General features: G+C 39.7%; 1 protein-coding gene across 1 annotated transcript; it reads left to right on the top strand.

The window, feature by feature from the left end:
* The first annotated feature begins 5,514 nt into the window (after positions 1 to 5,514).
* LOC134635617 (DENN domain-containing protein 3-like) lies at positions 5,515 to 18,842 on the top strand. Its single transcript, XM_063485016.1, has 27 exons — positions 5,515 to 5,604; positions 5,842 to 6,031; positions 6,211 to 6,303; positions 6,843 to 6,958; positions 7,108 to 7,232; positions 7,417 to 7,528; positions 7,661 to 7,780; positions 7,878 to 7,976; positions 8,471 to 8,590; positions 8,742 to 8,857; positions 10,035 to 10,190; positions 10,285 to 10,381; positions 10,503 to 10,606; positions 10,932 to 11,119; positions 11,283 to 11,442; positions 11,646 to 11,841; positions 11,930 to 12,098; positions 13,066 to 13,352; positions 13,437 to 13,607; positions 14,241 to 14,370; positions 14,533 to 14,640; positions 14,935 to 15,074; positions 15,985 to 16,145; positions 16,284 to 16,420; positions 17,406 to 17,524; positions 17,697 to 17,834; positions 18,026 to 18,842. Exons 1-27 carry the CDS (start codon positions 5,521 to 5,523, stop codon positions 18,242 to 18,244), a joined length of 3,855 nt encoding a protein of 1,284 aa, XP_063341086.1. The 5' UTR covers positions 5,515 to 5,520; the 3' UTR covers positions 18,245 to 18,842.
* The last annotated feature ends 383 nt before the right edge of the window (positions 18,843 to 19,225 follow it).

Below are 19,225 nucleotides of genomic sequence, written 5' to 3'. Positions count from 1 at the left end.
TGTATATAATAGTACAAAAATGCCAATTTCAGTTCTAGGTTCATTTCTCTCACTTTATACTGTATCTGATTCAAAAGTCAGATGTTTTTTCCTTTCAGATTTGGACAGCCGTCGCTTTTAACACCTGCCAGTTTGTCCCAATTTAGTCCCAGCTTATCAATTCATGCAGTTACCTCCGTGAACAAGTAACTCCCTGTCACAGTCCCTTTCATAGAGTGCATTTCTGCCAGCTCCTTTGTAATCTCACACTCTTTTGTTATCCCACGTACAAAGATGAGAAACTGGGCTGTGTTGCTGACATAACAGCGCTCATCCAGAACCGAAGAGAAAAGTTAAAATTGTCTAACTAAAGCCTCACATTTTTCACAGTGTCCTTGATATGTCTTGTTACTATTTGCACATTTTCAAATGCTTCTTTTATCTCAGGGCTAATTAGTTGGGCAGAGTCCACCAAATACTCTTTGATAAACTCCTCATCTGAGAACAGCTTACTAGTGATGGGTAGATGAGGCCTTGTGAAGCGTTTCAGCACATTCCCCAAACTGTATCGATACTGTGTCGACACAGTGTTGCTGTTTTGCTCCATACTGACACCTGCTGGACCTTAAATATCATTGCAGGCAACTTACTTGAGACTCACAACAGACACTGATTCAATGACCTAGTCATACTTGTATACACTGTAAGGTATTGTACTTTCCATGGAATAATTTTATATCTTTTACATTTCAAATATTGTAGGCATCTTTAAAATATATTGTGAATGACATTAAGTGAAAATTAAAATGAAAGTATTGTGAATGTAATATTACCCATTTAAATGTAATTGACTCAGAGTTTATTATAAATTTCTATTCAGAAAAATACGTTCATCCAATGTTTTTGCATTCAGTCTATTGCGTTTTTTTGACATCATTTCCCCAGCTTTGGAAAACACACGCACGCGGGGCACAGATGAAGCTGGGGTACACAAAAACTGTAAAGCCAGGTGGAAAAGGTTCGGATAAGATGTCTTCCTATTCCCCCAGTACGTTAAGGGATCCTCTGATCTTGGAATGTTTCTCTCCTCCAAGTAGCGTTGGACCTCAATGATGGAGTCCTCTGTTGCATTGTTGGTTTGTCTGCCAACTTCTTCATCGAGCCGCTGCCGCAGGTTTTCTGAAATAAAAAATGCATGTCCATTTTAGTTTTTGTCATCTACCCCAAATTAGTACACATTAGCATCAAAATAAATGTAAGAATAAGCTGATAATACTGAACTTGTCTGGAACAGGTGACTGCTCTGATGAAGGTCCAGGCTGTGGCTCAGATGTTGTGCAGGCAATTACTGCAGCACACTCCATTTTCAGGCGATTGAATGCCTCACTACACTTGGAGGAACTACGAAATCCGAGTGTTTTAAATCTGGGGTCTAAAAGTGTTAGTAGAGGCAACACACTTAATGACTCCAGATTACAAGCAGTGTCTGTGACATGACGCCTAAGTTGGTCATGGAGATGGGTGGCTGCTTGTGTGTGTAGATGTAAAGAGTTCCGCTCAAGTGCACAATATAGCATTTTCATCATCGGGATGACCTTTGATCCTGAAACTCTCCTCTCCTCAGACAACTCCACTGTGGCCTGATGGAAAGGGGCCAGCACAAGAAGTGCTTCCCTTACAATGTTACACTCATCAGCCGTAAGTGGAGTTAAATCTGTTGGAAGAGAAGCAACAGATACCCAGACTGGTTCTTTCTCATCATGTAGCCGTGACAGCATCTGATATGTGCTGTTCCAATGTGTTGGTACCTCATTGATAAGTTTCAAGACGGGCTGTCCCATCTGCTGCTGCACTTTGGCAAGCTTTTCTTTGGCTGTAGTGCTGGATCTGAAGAATGATACGATTTGTCTAGATTTGTCTCTTTTGAATGAAAGGTTTGGCAGGCCTTTATAATAAAATTCAGGACTGCCTGGCCCAGAACAGCCTTCCTAGATGCTTGATTTCAAAATAATAAAACACGTATTAATATAAAAAAAAATGATGATAAAGCTGTTCGATGTCTATATAAGCCTACCTTGTTCGTTCTCGGTGTGTTTGTCTCCTCATTTTCATGTTTGGCTCTGTAATGCCTAAACACTGAGGAGGTGCTTTTGTTTGTGTAAGAAAGCTCCGCAGAACAGATGCAACATTTAACCTGCATAAAATGAAAAAAATAATTTACACTGCAAGTCACATTGCTGTTTTTCCTATTCTGATAGATTACACTGAAACAAAGACAAACAGTTACCTTATTTGCAGTTAAAATATCGAAATGATCCCACACAGCAGAAACTTTTCTTTTTCTTTCGGGGTCCATTTTGTTATAGAGAGATATGAATTTTTTTTATTTTTTTATCTTTGCGAGAGTAATTTTGTTTTGTTATTTTGGTGGCGACTCATTCCGTTGACAGATGCGGACAGGATGCTGAAAAAAGCAAACTTACTATTTATCGAAAATCACTCATTTTCCTTGAAAAGTCAGACACGTAGATATCTCCTGAGCGGTTAATCCACTTAGATAGGGCTCTTTGTATTGGGCGTAACCTTTTAAATTGAATTCATGTAATAAAAAATCACCACAGTAAGTCCCAAGATTGTGTTTGTGTTTAATATGAGCGTTTTGTAAATATAATACATTAGAATAAACACGTGTTTCGTTAATTGTTAAAGATTGTTCCAGTCGTTTTTTTAAAAAAGACTCACTTCACAGATAATGAACTGCAGTATACAGAGCCCAGTTACGCTTTATGTACTCTTTAAACCTAACACGTGTGTTGAAGTCCATAAAAGCTTTTTGCGCTTCCTCAAATATTCAGTGCGCATGTTTGAACCGCTACAATAACGAAACAGGAAGCAGACCGCGTTAGAGGGAACTATCTGGGATGAATTTGTTTCATTCAGCAGCCCAGGAGCTGGCTGCGCAGTCTGTGCTGCGCACTGCTCAGCTCCGCCTCGGCGTTATTAATGTGAGAGCGGAGAAATAAGAAGGAGCTGCGAAGCCTGTGAGTGAGGAGGTTAGTGACAAGTCAAAGAAACTTTAAAACACATTTGTGTGTGTGTGTGTGTGTGTGTGTGTGTGTGTGTGTGTGTGTGTGTGTGTGTGTGTGTGTGTGTGCTGTGCAAACAGAAGCATCTCACCCGTATAGCTTGTGACTCGGAATCACATGTCACAACATCTATAAAACAGTTATTGCTAAACTTAAAGTGCGGCACTTTAATGTTCTCTAGGAATGCCAGTGCCGATATACAACTATACAATGTGAGCTTTATACAGAAAAAAGTATGTGCTACCTTCCATCATAACAGTGGCAGTGATCTGACTTGGACATTATGTGTCAGGGGCTGCATAGTTTTAAGGCAGCTTAGGATGGCCCTAGCAGTAAATCAATAAAAAGAACAGTAAAAATTAAAACAGTAAAAAGAATCATTGTTAGATCTCAGTGAGCTGTTTTGACTGCACTTTAACCTCATCTCGATTGTTGGTAACAGTGCCACTGTTCAAGCTGAACCCTGTTTGATGCAGTTTTCACAATTAGTATGGGAGCAGATCAAAGGAGACATCATATTTTAGGCATCAGGCAACTTCAGGGCTTTTTCCACCAAACTGATAGTAAAAGTCATAATGTTCCTTTTTAAATCATGTTTATGTCTGACAGCTACCGAGCACTTACACGTACACGATTGTGTTGTGGCGGTATCAGAACATGCTACACTTGCCTTGATATGTGTTGTGGTGGTTTTGTGTGGAATTTACCCTTTTTTTCTCCAGGGGTCATGTGACTGTACTGCATAAAATGATAATCACATCACTGGAAAGAAGCCGTCTGCGTGTGTATGCAGCATGCTTTTGCAATAATACTTTATTTATTCTTAACATTCTTGGTGTTGTGGAGTAGCTGTTAATTTAGACTAAACAAGGGGATAGTCTCACCCTGTTCCCATGGTTACTTGGTCAAGGTTAAGATATTGTTAGAATGAGTTGATTGAAGTGCTGATGTCCCTGTGAGAGCATTTAAAGTACTTTTGTGTTGCTCAGATTCTAAGAAAGTCCTTTTAGTCTTTTAACTATATCAAAGCCAGCTGGTAGTATATCAACTCATGTAGCCCTCATGTAGAACTTGTGGCCTACTTCTAAGTAATCTCTGCTTTCTGTGCATGTTTCCATCTTCCTCTGCACACATGATCCCAATTTTCCAGGAAAAGACTAGACTGTCTGGACCATCAGGGAAATGTGATGTGGTGATTAAGCTTTAAGGAAAAAGAAGCAGATGATAAAGGGAATAGGATGCCTATTGATAGGATTTACAATACTAATACTACTACTACTACTAATAATAATAATGCTCTGTACAGCCAAAGATAATAATACAACGTAGACAGAATTGTGGAAACTGTGCTACAGAAAATATATGTGGTACAATGACATGTACTGTCCATACTTTCCACATGTAATCGTGTAAAGTATGGCCTCACTTTGGATTTGCTTTATGGTTGCCTTCAGATTAAAACTGCAAGGCTACATTTTCTCAATATTATTGGCCATTTATTGTTGTTCATTTTACAGGCCACAACATATTAGTATGCTTTGTTTCATTAACCAAGTCTGAGAGTTAAACAACCAACATTAAAGGTTTAGCTGATGAATAAATTGTAGTGAAAAATTTGGACTGTCCACATCAACTGTGTTTATAACGCACTTACAAAGTGATGTACAGTGCTGTGACAACCAGAAAGCTGTTAGTCATCATGGCGAGGTTCATTTTATATTCTCACAGAACTCTTTGAGCACTCAGCCAGCAGCTTTAAACTTATGTCATCACCATGTCTCAGGAGTTTTGTTTTTTTGTCACGAAAATGGAAAAATTATGTTTTTATTTGGCAAATCCTACCATTTTTTTGTGGTATCAATCTGTAAAATCAGTCAGACAGTGATGGTTTCACATGTTAAAGTATGAAAGGGAGAAATGTTGTGATATAATTTCATATGAAGTTAGAGCCCTGTGCATTTAAATTGGAGTAACAAGAGATGCTTTGCTCTGTATCAATACTTTTCTCTTTGAATTAATTTCAACCGACTATGGAGGGAAGTGCAAAAACAAGTGCACAACAGAATCATTCAGCACGTTTCATGAAATGACAAGGTGTTGTCTCACTGGTTTCTGAGAAGTTTTCATCTGAGCCATTTTTCTTATGATGCTAACAAAAACAGCGACTCTAATAATGAGCTGGAACAGCCGCTCGGTCATGTGTTATAGCTTTATTTAGCTGAGAAGTGTTGTTTTTAAAGAGAAGGATGACGATAAGAGAGCTTAGACAACTGTCTGATTTATTACTACACAAACAAGTGTAAGTGTATTTTTTGTCTTCTATCTTTACCTCCTCATGTGTATCTAATTTCTGGCTCATTTTACTCTAGCCTGCCTCTCTGTTTCTTTAGATCCAGCACATCTGAGTAGACCCTTGGTCAGGTGTATTCACCCAGGTCGTGGATTGGTTTCAGAGATGGCAGACTCTTTGCCGCCTGCTCTGCTGGAAGCCTGTGTGGTGGTTGGAGCATCCAGTGACAAACTCCAGGAAATCTGCCAGGTTTTTGCCTTAAAATACACTCCGATACACAAATGTTTGACATAAGTAATTTACTATAAACTGATAAAAGGGTGATGGTAATGATAAACAGAAACCTTTACTGGTTATATCAGCAAAGTTCTAGTTTAGGTACATTAACATCATATAATTTCAGTATCATACCTCATACAGTATGAGAAAGGACTCTCCTCCCCCTTCCCACCCTCTTAAATCTTTCCCATCTTCTGCCCCACTCAGACCATTAACGATGATGGAACTCTCGAACACCTCCCGTTGGAGCCCGAGGTTCTTTCGGTCTTGGCGCCACCTTTTGTTAGCAGAACACAGGCTGAAAGTGAAATGCTGAGATCACATGGGAAGCTGCGGCGCTCTTTTATCAGGAAAAAGAGAGAACTGCCTCCTTCAGCTGCACCAACACCCAGTCAAGGTCTGCTACATTTGACCCATAAATACACCAGTTGGAACATGAGAAAAAAAACCACTTTATTATTAAATACAAAACAATTATTGATCTTTAACATTATATTTCTTAATTTTACCTATCTTACCATAGATTTTTTGTGTCTTGGAGTTGTTATGTCTCTCCAACCAGCTGCCTTTTTGCAGGTGGAGATGAAGCAGGTCGAAGAGTAGGAATAGAAGATGTCAGTGTACCTAAAAACATCGATCTCATGGCTTTACCTCAGCTCTGCTTCCCCGGTAAAAGGTTTTCCATAGCACACACAAAGACACACTAAGACGACACACTCATACATATAGTACATATACACATACACAATGCAAGATGAAAGCTCATGTTACTGACGTCCACTGGAACATGGTAATGGCTCTTTCAATGGGGATGAAACATTCAGATGGCGGACATTGGCAAATTTACAACAAACATTTGTATATGGTCTTGAGCATATACTACTGGCAGGATCAACCAGGTAGCCCCCTCGGGCGGCGGCGGTACCACTGTGTGCGTGCGAGCGCGCTTGCTCGGGGCTACTGAGTCCCGTCGACCAGGGCGAGGGTTTGAGAAATCGTGTTTGCCAGACAGAGCCCCGTTGCCTTTGCGGGAACTAACTCTGGGTTTGCCTACCCCTGTGACGAGGCCATCATTATATTTTAATTATAGAGTTTTTCAGAGATTTTGTACATGTGCCTTCTGGCTGTGTGTGCTGTAGCAGTACTATAATGACACATTGTATTCATAAAAAACACAGTGTACATGTACATTTCCATTTTTAAAACAGGTGGCCTCCAAGTAACCAGTGAACAGAAAGAGGAACAATTCCACTTCCTAGTTTTCACAGACATCCTTGGCAACAAGACCCATGGAGTAGTAATGCAGTGCTACCGTCCAATACTGGTACGTATTACTTACACATAATACTGCATATGATAGTATAATAATAATATAAGCAGTCAGCATGTGTGCAGTGTACTGTAATGTTTCATGAAACTAACAAAGCCCTTAAAAGAAAATAAGTCCCTGTTGGATTATCTGTGTTTCCACAGGAAGGGATGTCTCTCTATCGAAATGGTAGAGGGTCTTCAAAGTGTCCTAAACTCTTCTGTGCCTACAGCATCTGTGTCATATCCAAGCATCCTTACTTCACTGCACTCAAAGACTGTCTTTCATGGTAAGAAACCCGAGAACTGAACCTAATTACTCAGCAAATTAAATTGCTAAGATCAAAAAGGGCCATTGTGACATTTTTGACTCTTAAGGTTAAAAATAGGTGTAAGACATCTGACTTTCAGAAGTGTGGTTATGGCAGGTTAGAGAACCTTCTTCTCGTCTGACTCTTTCTGTTGATTTGCTAGTCTTTTAATCCAGCTGAGAACCTGTCGATTGTCAGACATGGAAGAGAGAGTGAAGGAGTTTGCGGCCAAACTGACACTTGTGCCAATTCCACCTCCTGGACAGCTGCACTTGGTTTGTGTGTGTTTGTAATCGGCTTAAATAAAGACTTTGAACTTTATCTTTAAGAGACTTCAAAATCTGGAGCTCAGAGTAGGCCAGTGTATCCAGCACAGTGCACTACATTCATATCCACATGTTTTACAGATGTTTACAATACGTCCTCTGACCATCATACTGCCCTCCAGAGAAGACAAGGACCACCCGGTTATAGATTTAGACCTCCACCTGCCCTTCCTTTGCTTCAGGCCACAGCAGCTGCTGCAGGTACCACACACACGTTTTGTGTTTGTGTTAATCGAACGAGTAGAGACTCACATTCATTTCCACTTCCCTCCCTCTGTTTCTGTCTCCCGCCCTGTAGGTGCTGTCTTGTCTCTTGCAGGAGCAGCGGGTGGTGTTATTTTCTGCTGACTGGGCGAGACTCACGCTGATGGCAGAGAGCTTGTTGTTGTTTCTGCAGGTTAGATCAAAATCCACAGCATATCTTCAAGGGTCTAGAGTTAGTATAAGCATGCAATACTTATTAATTCCATCCTTTAAAAAAAAAAAAGTACTGAGAGTTACAATCAAAGTCTTAAAGGGTCAGTGCCACAGTTAAAAGGAAGGGTGCAGCTGGAAACCTTGGGAATATGGGTATTTCATCAAATTTGCCAAAATGAAATTCCTCTATCTAAATGAGTGTGTCTGGATGATGGATGTTAATTGGTATTAATGTTACACCAAATTACAGTAAGGGATATAAAAAATGGATAACTCAATTATTAATTTCCCTTTAAGCATTAAAAAAGTCACATATATTTAACTTTAGAGCTTCTGTATAGAAAACCTAAATTATTATGTTTAAAAAGTGCCAACACTAGTGGGCGATGGACCCCCTTAGTCCATAATAAAACCATCCGCTCCTTAATCTTTGGTCCATTCATTTCTTCCTTGCCTGTCTAATAACTCTTCCAGCCTCTGCTGTGGCAGCACCCATATGTTCCTGTCTTGGCTAAAGGCATGCTGGACTTTCTAATGGCTCCTACAGCCTTTCTTATGGGCTGCCATCTCAGTCATTTTGCAGATGTATCAGCTGTAAGTACATAACCTTCTACTTTAAATTTGCCATTAATTCGCCCACCTCTTGTAAAGGATAAGGTTAAGAAATGGAGTTACCCCCAAGCTCAAATATAATTTAGTAGTTCTGTAATTGTTTGAACCTGATTCATGTTACTGTGTTCTACAGGAAACAGATGATCTGATCTTAATTAACATTGATAATGGAAGTCTCAGCACTTCTACTTTTGATACTGTTAACGTACCGGACATTCCTCCAGTTGCTGCACACTGCTTCACTCAGAGGTACTTTATTTTACTGCCAAGAACTGTTAAAGTAAATACTATGCTGTAATACCAAGTAATGATTAAAAAGTCAGAGTCTTACAGTCATGTGAAAACCAAAGTACACGCTCTTTTTATTGTAAGACTTTAAATTTAAGTACATAATTAAAAAACAAATCATCTCATCCTGAGTAGGTCTTACAGTTATTTAGTTACAACCTTAGATGAACAAGAACAGATCCAGAAGCAGTGAGTAAAAGCTAAGTACACCTTATGATTCAAAAACTTGTAGAACCATCTTTAGCTATTGGGAAGCTAAAGGTTGGCCTTACATTTGACGCTAGAATGCTTCGGTATACAGAGGAGTTCAGCTCAGTGACTGCAAGATGCTCAGTTCCCGTGGGTGCAAAATAAGCCCAAATCATCACCCCTCCACCACCGCGCTTGATCGTTGTTTTAAGGTGTTTGTGCTAATATGCTCAATTTGGTTTTCATCAAATATTAATCTGCATTATGGTCAAACATCTCCACTTTGGTCCTTTGTCCAAAGGACACTGTGCCAGAAGCCTTGTGGTGACTGTGCTGCCTTATTTTTCTAAATAGAAAAAGAGTCGTTATATTGAAACCTCTGTTCAGTCTTTTTCTAATTTTGCTGTCATGAACTTTAACATCTAGCCTGAGTTTGAGATGCAGCGCTTGAGTTATTGGCACTTTCTTTGAGCACTGCACAATGTGACAATGGGGTGAATTTGCTGGGATGTCAACTCCTGAGAAGATTGGCAACTGTCTTGAAAGTTTTTCACTTATAAATAATCTTTCTTCCTGTAGGATGATGGACTTTAAATTGTTTGGAAATTACTTTAAACCCCCTGTGACTGATGGGTAGCAGCAGGCGCTTCTTTAAGATCATTGCTGCCTTTCCTTTAGCATTTTAATAACATACAGCTGAGTACTCCAGACCTGCAAACTGCCAAAACTTCTGCTTTTATAGAGATGCTCACATTTGTTGATGATCTTGGAAGTGCATTAAAATAGCAGCAACTAGCTGCTACTTAAGGAGTAAGGGTGTACTTAGTTTTTCACACACTGCTTCTGCATTCTGGATTAGGTAAATAAGTAGCAACATGGTGTAGACCTTGATAAGAACCTGATGAGGATTTGAGGGTGTACTTTTACTTGACTTGAATTTATTTTGCAGGTGTAAGTTATTGCGAATACATTTTGACTTGGATCAGTGCCACCATGCAAGTTGCACTGACATCAATGAACAGCGGGCACAGAGGCGAACGTGGCAACGCAGCCTTAACAACGACATCCAGAGGATTGCGCTGGAATTAATTGTCAACATTTTCAGGTTCTGAATTTACTGATCAGTCCACTATTGGTGGGAGGCTTCTTTTAAATATGTGTTAATATTTTGATGATGTGTATGTGTGTGTGTGTAACAGGGATGTGAGCAGTCATCTGAATTATGAACATCGAGTGTTTCACAGTGAAGAGTTCCTGAAAACCAGAGAGCCAGCTGAGCAACTTTTTTACAAGAAGGTAAAGGCTGACTCAGTGCTGCTTTGCTTAGAAGGGCGATAGATCAGCTGGCATCTTTCAACACACACTGATGCTGGAGAGGTTACGCATCCTTAAAAGAACTGACAGGACTGTGTTGCAGGTGCTGGAGACGCATATCTTCCATTCATTTCTCAAGGATCGTCTCAACAGGAAAATGGATAGCTTTGCACGAATGGAGCTAAGCACTCGTTCTGAGATGCAAAAGTATGTAAATTTTTTTAACCTAATAAGCATCGAGGTAACTGATAATATTAAAAGAGGCACAAATCTGGTGGTCAAACCGCTCTTGGAAAAACTCAGAAGCACCACAACCTTCATAAAGTTAGGATCTGTTACAGGGACGTCACGTTTGGCTGTATCAGCTTTACTTACATGTACCTGTTAAACTGGAAAGTAAAAATATATTCAGATATAAAGTTATGATGGATATTCTTATTACAAATATATAACTGATTATGTTCAGTATATGACAACTACACGGCTGGTAAATGTTCAGGTGAACACTTTTTCTCTATCCTCCATCCTCTAGGATGAAGGCCATGGTTGAAGCCCCACACAGACCCACCATGCAGCAGATTCAAGCCAGGAGAAAGGGCTCCATCACAGAGACGAGGCTAAGTAAGAGACTGGGCATGAGTCTCCCTAACTTGAGAGAAGATCAGATTATCGGCTTCCAAAGAAACACACCACTCTCCAAGATCCTCATATCTGACCCCGGTGAGACCCCAGGGGTTAATACCCAGTTAGATATAATACTTGATTGACTGATTTAATGAAGGAAACACTGTCAAGACAAAGAAAAGCCACTGTTCCTCCTTCCCTTGTTGTCTTGTCTCTCTTAATCTGCCTTCCTCCCCTTTGTGATTTTTGTGTCTACCAGCACCAAGCACAACTCCAAAACCTATAAAGGTGTTCAAACTTCCAGACTTCCCAGCATCTCTGTCCTTCCACTCTGTCCAAAGTTATTACATTGAGCTCATCCAGCAGCTCGGAAAAGCCATTTTCTCTGTCCAAAGTGAGAACTCTGCCATGCTGGCCAGGTATTCTCTTGTTATTCTTTATACGCACCTATATATTATATTATATACACCTATATCTATATTTATGTGCTTCCCGCTGCTTAGAATCAGCTTTCCCTGTGCTTTATTCTTTTATAAAGTTGCGTATTCTTTTATAAAGTTTTTCAGTGCTGTTGCTGACACCAGTGACCTGAGACATGAATAAAATAAGTTTTCTCCTGCAGATACTACTACTTGCGTGGTTTAATCAACACACTGTGTTCGCGGCGACTGGACGCACTGAGCGACTTCCAAAACCTCAATAAGACCGACACTGCAATTTTTCCCACTAGCTTGGTCACATGGCTCGTAGACTCGCTGCAAAGAGATGAGAGACAACAAGCTCAAAGGCGGCCTGAACTCAAGAGACTCATCCTCAAGGTTGGTTCACGCATGTTTCCTTCGTGGTTGAAGTTCTGCACCTGCTGGTGATGAAGCAGTGATGTTGTCTTTTTTTTTTCTGCCTTAGGTTAAGACAGACAATGAGAAGCCGCTGGTGGAGCCTGATGACCATGTAAAGAAGTTTCAGCTTCCCTGTAAGCCTCTGTATCAGGAGGAGTTTATGCGATGCGTTCAAGAGTGTAGGATTGTTAGAGATGTGGCGACCATACAGCGTTTATTTGATGCTCTCACTGACAGTAAGTCAAACAGAAAAGCTGTCTTCTGCTTTTTGAAGCTTTCTCTTATGAGCTGTGTGTAACCTCAAGATCTCTCAGAATTAAAATTGTTACTTGTGCATTTGTAGGAGTGCAAGCCAAGTGAACTCACTAAAATGCTGCGGTGCACAATTGGCTTGTGAATGTCCAAGACATTTTTCATGTCATTTTATTAGATGACCTGATAAGATGGACACAGAAGTTACTTACACTAATTATTTTCTCCATTAACGCTCCAGAGTTGCCATTATGGTTAACTCAAGCAGCTGTCAGATGATCTAGTATAATCCTTGTATAATCTATGGATTACAGCTTAACGAAGAAATTATAATTTCTGATTTGCATATCTGTCTCAGATTGAGTCTTTCAGGCCATAGTTTGGGTTTGTACAACCAAGACTTTAATAGTTTAAGATCATTCTCTTTACTCTTATCAACTGCTGAAATTAAAAACTGTATGCTAATGCATATAAAAAGAAACTGTGAACAAACCAAAGCTTCCCATTTATCAGTTTTTTAACTGCTTAGTGATTTCAGGGTTGTGGGGCAGCTGGATGCTGGGCAAGAAGCAATGCTAGCAAAACCCAGGGGGCTAGCAAACAACAACAACAACAAAAGAGCTAAAAGGGCAGTAAATATTGGCCTTTAATTCACTCTGTGGTGGAAGAACATGACTCCAAATGCTAACTGTTTCAGTGCTGAGTGTGAAAATTTATTGCTCATGGTGTAGTGTTATACCGGTCGTCTTTAGAACAGCTGTTTTCAGCTGTGCACCAAAGCAGTGGACCTTAGCATGGGTATGTTTTTGGTCTGCCTCATTTATCCACAGCTCTTGGTAAAGCTGTGGATAAATGGACAAAGGAAAAACCATTGAAATTTTGGTTTGGATCACTTTAAGATTGTAAGATTGGGTGTCTTTGTCTTCTATATCTCTGTCTGTTTGCATCTAGTTGCGTATGCACACCCCTCTGTCCGAGGTCAACCAAAGCAGGTGGACCCTGAACTTTTCAGAGTCTTCTACACATTCTGGAAAGAGATGGAAGCTGAAGCACAAGATGTCAACCTGCCCTCTGATGTCATTGACCGACTTGACAATAGTGAGTGTGTCTACAAGTTGTCCTCCTGTGTCAAGACTTCCCACGGCGTTGGTAAAATCGCCATGACGCAGAAACGCCTGTTTTTGCTCACTGAAGGACGACCCGGTTTCTTGGAAATCACAAAGTTCAGAGATATACAGGTCAAGTAGCATCTTTAAGACTATTTTTGATAATTGTGCCTTGTGTGTTCTCATTCTCGTCTGTTAATAAATAATCTCTTACAGGAGGTAAAAATTACCTCAGTTCCCTTTCTGCTCGTTCGTATTCCATCCCTTCGTATCCAGACATCCAGCAGGCCTGAAGTGTTTGAGGCCAACCTAAAAGCAGAGACTGAGCTTTGGAACCTTGTGATCAAAGAGATGTGGGCTGGACGCAAGATGGCAGATCAACACAAGGTGCAGAAAACTCAAATGATCTTAAAACAGTTTAACAGATGTGATTTTATTAGATGTACCTTCCCAGTCCACATCTATGTAATACTGAGGATCGAGGATTTACTGTCCTTGAAGTTGTCAGCCGTAGACGTTTGGCTGCGTCTAAATTATACTTTTTACCTGTCAGCCATAAAAGGCTGATGGGGTATTGTCATCACCGTGCCTGGCGAGTGGGCAGGCGATGTGGACACCCAAGTTTGTTAGTTTGATAACTCAAGAACAAAGTGGGGTAGGACTTTGAATTTGATTCCACACCTGTATCTACTAAATAGATATGAGTATGAATATGAGCATGAGTTTGAATCTCAGTGACGCTGACCTCAAAACTTGTCAGAGTTTTCTGAAAATCTTGTAACAACTCAAGAAATAAGTCACCTAACATTTTTAAATTGATACCATAGGTGTATCTACTAGGAGGCTGATGGGTACCACTGGTGGTCGCCAGTATTTTTATAGCTTTTGCTGCAGTGTTACTGATTTAGCTACTCTGCTGGTTTGCCATAACTTTTCTGTTCTTAAGTGCAACCTGCCTTACCCCTTCTTTTAATCCTTTTGTTATTATTTTAGGTTTTTAATCTCACTTTGTGTCTCTAGGACCCTCAGTACATGACTCAGGCTCTGACCAACGTTCTGCTAATAGATGCTGTCACAGGCTGCCTGCAGAATCAGAGATCCATCACTGCTGCTTCAAAGCTGGCTTACTTTGATAAAATCAGACAAGAAGGTCTGGGCTCTGAATTTGTTGTGTTTTGGTTTTTTTTGACTGTTTCTGTCAAATCGTGTAATTTGGATAAAAGAAAAGATAAATAAATATAGAAGAGTATGTTCAGTATATGCTGTTTATATGCTGTTTATATTTGTTTATCTTGTTTTTGTCTCTGGCCAGTGCCTATGATAGTGCCTAAAACTACCTCAGAGACTCTCAAACACAAGATCAACCCATCATTGGACCTGGCTGAGCCACAGACCGTACATGTGCTGCTTTACACTCCAGGTATCATTGAAATGAGGGGGAGGCTACTTACCTTTACAACAGAATATCACTAAACCTATTTATATTTTGTCAATATCAACATTGGTTATCCATACACACTATTTGGAAGAGGATCTGATACTAATAAAACAGCTATTACCATGTGATATAGTTATGTAAAAAACTGTGTATGGAAAATGTGAAATAAGCGTTAATTAATGAATTTAAAATTAGTGTTAACCGACTGCTGTTATCCTTTTTTTATGTATTTAGAACACTTTTTCTTATTTTTTGCATGTTTCTTTCTCATTTCAGGTCAGCTGACTGGTACTGGCAAAGTGGGTGATATGAACCCAAAGCTGTGGGTGGCTCTCAGTGGGGGTAAGGTGGTTGTATTTGATGCGGCGAGTTGGTCAATGCTGCAGGACTGTATCCAGGTTGGACAGTCGCAGCTGGTGAGAGGAGGCATGCTTTTACTATTTGAGCTATGAGCTATTTAATGTATCTCTCCACTGATTTTGTCCATGAAAATGAAACATGCTTATAGATCTCAAACAACATGTGTATAAAGTTTCATAACTGTTTGACTTAGTTATTCCTATACTGAAAATGCAATAAGTTTTTCAATTGCTAGATTGTTATAGTACTCAGTGATTCAAACTTTAGACCATCTTGCAATATTATAACACAAGCTGCCAGATTTTAGATCACAGCTGTAGTCAGAAATATCATGCTGAGTTACAAATACATGGCAAGTGTAAAGCTGGGTCATGTCTGTCCCTTCTGCTGAGAGGAGGTTTGGGACATTTCCACATTAGCTTCACTTTTCAGACCCAGAGGCTACATCCAATTGTTTATCCACAGTCTATGTTTACCACACCATGCAGAGGATGTGAAGGGACACAGGAAGCGTGGTCGATGCACACATTTGTTTTGGTCGAGGGCTTTAGTGCAACATTCAGTTGTTTTCAGTATTGTTGTTCTCTGTATTTAATATTATTCAAAAAGAGCAGGTTTATAGTAATAGAAGTAAAACAGACCAATATTTCAACATTGTAATACCTTTGTGTTCTAAGATATAGTGATTTTCATTAAGCTACATGAAAGTTCCCATTGCATTTTTACTTTTATCTATTATTATTTAAGATTCTAATTTAAATTCATACTTAATTTGAACATTTGTTTCTTCTCTAATTTCTAATTAGTTTTTACCTTTAGACATATGTAGTCTATTTGATTGAGCTACATACTCATCTTCTTATTTAAACTATTTGTTATTTGTTTGTTCTGCTAAACTGTTGTAAAAAAAAAAAAATTGGTAGCTTTGTGATGAATAAAATACATCTTATCTTATCCTCTGTGTAGAACTGTATGATAGGACTGGTCCAGGAGCAGGTGTGGATTGGTTCTCAGGACTCTGTAATCTACATTATAGACACTCACAGCATGTCCAGCAACAAACAGCTGACCGAACACAGACATGAAGTGACTGGCCTCGCAGTGGACGCAAGCAACCAACCCAACAGGTAGAGACGTGTTAATCTGTAGTTCGTACAAAGCACAAAAACCAACACACGCACAAAAATGAGAGCAGTCTTATTACAGTGTCTCAGTGTGTTAATGAACATGTTGTGATGCTGTATTAAATGAGCCTTCTTTCCCAGCCTGCTGACATACTCCTGCAGCCGCGATGGGATGATCCTGCAATGGGACTCATCCAGTCTTAAAGTGAAACGGCAGTTTTTACTCAGCTGTGATTATCTCTCCTCCATACAGATCCACAACAGTGCTCTGTGGTGCTGTGAGTACACGCTGTCTCCTCTTTCTCCCTCATTTAATCAATGTTTCTGATTATGTGTATCGGAGTAATGAGTTCTCTCTCAAGAGCTCCATGTCACAGAGCGGGCGTGTGACAGGCAATAACAGAGCAGAGTTGATGGTAATTTACAAACGCAAAAGCAGACTGAGAAAAGCTTACACACAATGAGGGAGATGCTGACAATACATACAGGTGAAGAGGAAACAGGTGGGAGCACAGCTGCCACCAAAGACATGGCAAGTTAAACCAAACATATTGCACAAGAGACAACGGAGTGTCAAAATAAAACAGGAAGCATAAACACTAAGGCGGAGACTAAGACACATCTGCTTGATCAAGACGAAAGGCTTATAAAAACAGAGACTTAACAGACTTTAAGGGGATACAAAAAGGATGAACACAGGATGAAACACAGAGAGATGACTACAGGGACAGGATGGGACACACACGGGGATCAGGGCTTAAGATGTAACAACTTGGCAAGACAGGGAAACCATACAGCCACGGAGACAGGACACAGGGAGACCAGACTGGGGAGAAAAAAGGGTAACAAAACACAGAGACAAGACACGGAGACGAGACTAGGACAGAGTGGACACAAAAGGGAACTAACATAAACAAGAACCAAGAATTAACAATATAAATAACAAAAACGCAGCGGTACTAGGGAATACTGAACTCCAGACTCAGTAGTACAGAGCTTGAATTTGCATATTTCTTAAATCCAAGGAAGTGAATAATAAGTCCAGAAAAACAAAACAAAACACTGGGTTGGAGGCCCAGGAGCATGACAGTCCACTTGTTCTCATTGCTTACATACATTGCCCAGAGGTATCTTTTCAGCTTTCTGATTGGACATGCCTGACATTTTTTCTTGGTGGTCTAAGTAGACCAATTATGTCTACACATTAAGCCACCTTAAGGCAAATGTGTTTGGATAATGATTTGAGGATGTGTGTTCGTGCAGGTTGTGGTGACGGCATTGTGGAATTGAAAAAGAGTGGGACACCACAAAGAAAGATAACACTTCATAAGGACCTACAGAGCATGCCCAGTAGTTTCAGCAGCTTCATTTATATACCAGAGGTGACTTTACAATCCTTGCTTATATGTCTGTAAATTAAGAACGCTAGTGGTGATTCATTCTGTCAATCCATGTCTCAGTCAGTAGATGGCATTCAGTCACAGTGTAGATGCAACAATGTGCCACTGAAATTCAGTTACAGGATTGTTCATGTGTTTTGTGTGTTTGTTTCAGCGGGGACAGCTATGGACAGGCTGTGCAGACTCAGTAGAGTTGTGTCTCTGGCACACAAACAATCACAGGCATCCATTTAAAATAATCTCCCTGCCTAGAAGTTCAGGGGTCACGTGTATGATTCGTGTCAAAGACCAGGTGAGCTGTGATTAGCATGTCAGGTCACGAAATGATCTTGTGTTTGCTGCTTTGTATTGATATTTTTACCATTGATGCCAGCATGTCTTGTGAGGTTTACACAAACATGTCAACCATTCAGTTATTTTAATCATTCAAAAATTTTCATTTATCCAATGAAACCTGTCATTGATGTCCTTTTGTATTCTTAGATCTGGGTTGGCTGTCATGGAAGGAGTGATGCTGGGGGTCAGTGTAATGGTCAGCTGAGTAGCCAAGTGTTGGTAGTGGACATAGAGAGCCACACAGTAGCAAAGGAGCTGCAGGCCCATTCAGACAGCATTCAGACTCTCTGCTCTGCCGAGGATCGATATGTCCTCAGTGGCTCTGCGTGTCGTGACGGCAAGATCGCCATCTGGAAGGTCGAATAGAGTCCGAAAAAGAAGAAGGATCCAAAGAGATAGAAGAAGAAGAGAAAAAAGAACTCAGAGCCAAATAAGAAAATTACTATTTTTGACCAGTTTTGTTAGTCTGAAAGCCAATGCATGTCTTAAACCAGCATTATTATTACATTTGTTTTTGTAAAAAGAAAAAAGAAAAAGCAGGGTGCAACTCATCTGGTTGAAAAAAGAATGTGTGGAAGAAAAATGACCCTACCTCTCATTTATTCACACCATCAGTAAACACTTTTCTAAGATATTTATGGTTTAAGTCGTTACTCAAGTCATATTTAAGCATGACGTTCACTAAATAATGGCAAAATAGACTTTAATGCAAAGTATACCTCTGTGAAAGGAAAAAGTGGAAACTCCTAAAAGGAGTCCACAAAAGAGCTGCAACACTTTTCTTTTTTAATGAAACAGCAAGATATCACAGGAAATAAATTCATATCTCATGCTTGAAGACACATTATCTGTTACTGTACACAGATCATTTGTGATAGTAATACAACAAAGTTGAAAAGACTGAAGACTAAAAAAGGGGAAAACATTTGTATCAATATTTCAAATGTAAATGATATCTAAGAACAAAAAACCCCTAATCTCAAAACGCCCTTAAACATGGCATTTTGAGATTTTAATTTTTGCATATTCACAACATGTAAAAAGATTCAATCTGCCACATGATTGTGTGATTTTAAACTTTAATTCATATGCTTCCCATCCTTTAAATATCAGTTCTACGTGGAATTGTTGTCAGTTTATTGGTGTTTTTCAAAAACAATTGAAATCAAATTTCTCTTGGAGAAATTCTTTTGCACACAGTGCTTAACAAATGTATTAGACCACCTCCCAGTGTAAGGTTCATGTCACAGCTGCTGCAAATTAACAGTATTCGTAGTTATCAAAATCATTTTTTATGTTTTTAATTGTCAATACACCAATGTGTGCAAGGTCTTTAATCAAAGTTAT

The sequence above is a fragment of the Pelmatolapia mariae genome, linkage group LG10_11 (genome assembly GCF_036321145.2).
Source record: "Pelmatolapia mariae isolate MD_Pm_ZW linkage group LG10_11, Pm_UMD_F_2, whole genome shotgun sequence".
Lineage (NCBI taxonomy): Eukaryota > Metazoa > Chordata > Actinopteri > Cichliformes > Cichlidae > Pelmatolapia > Pelmatolapia mariae.
This window is presented reverse-complemented; position numbering and strand designations above follow the sequence as displayed.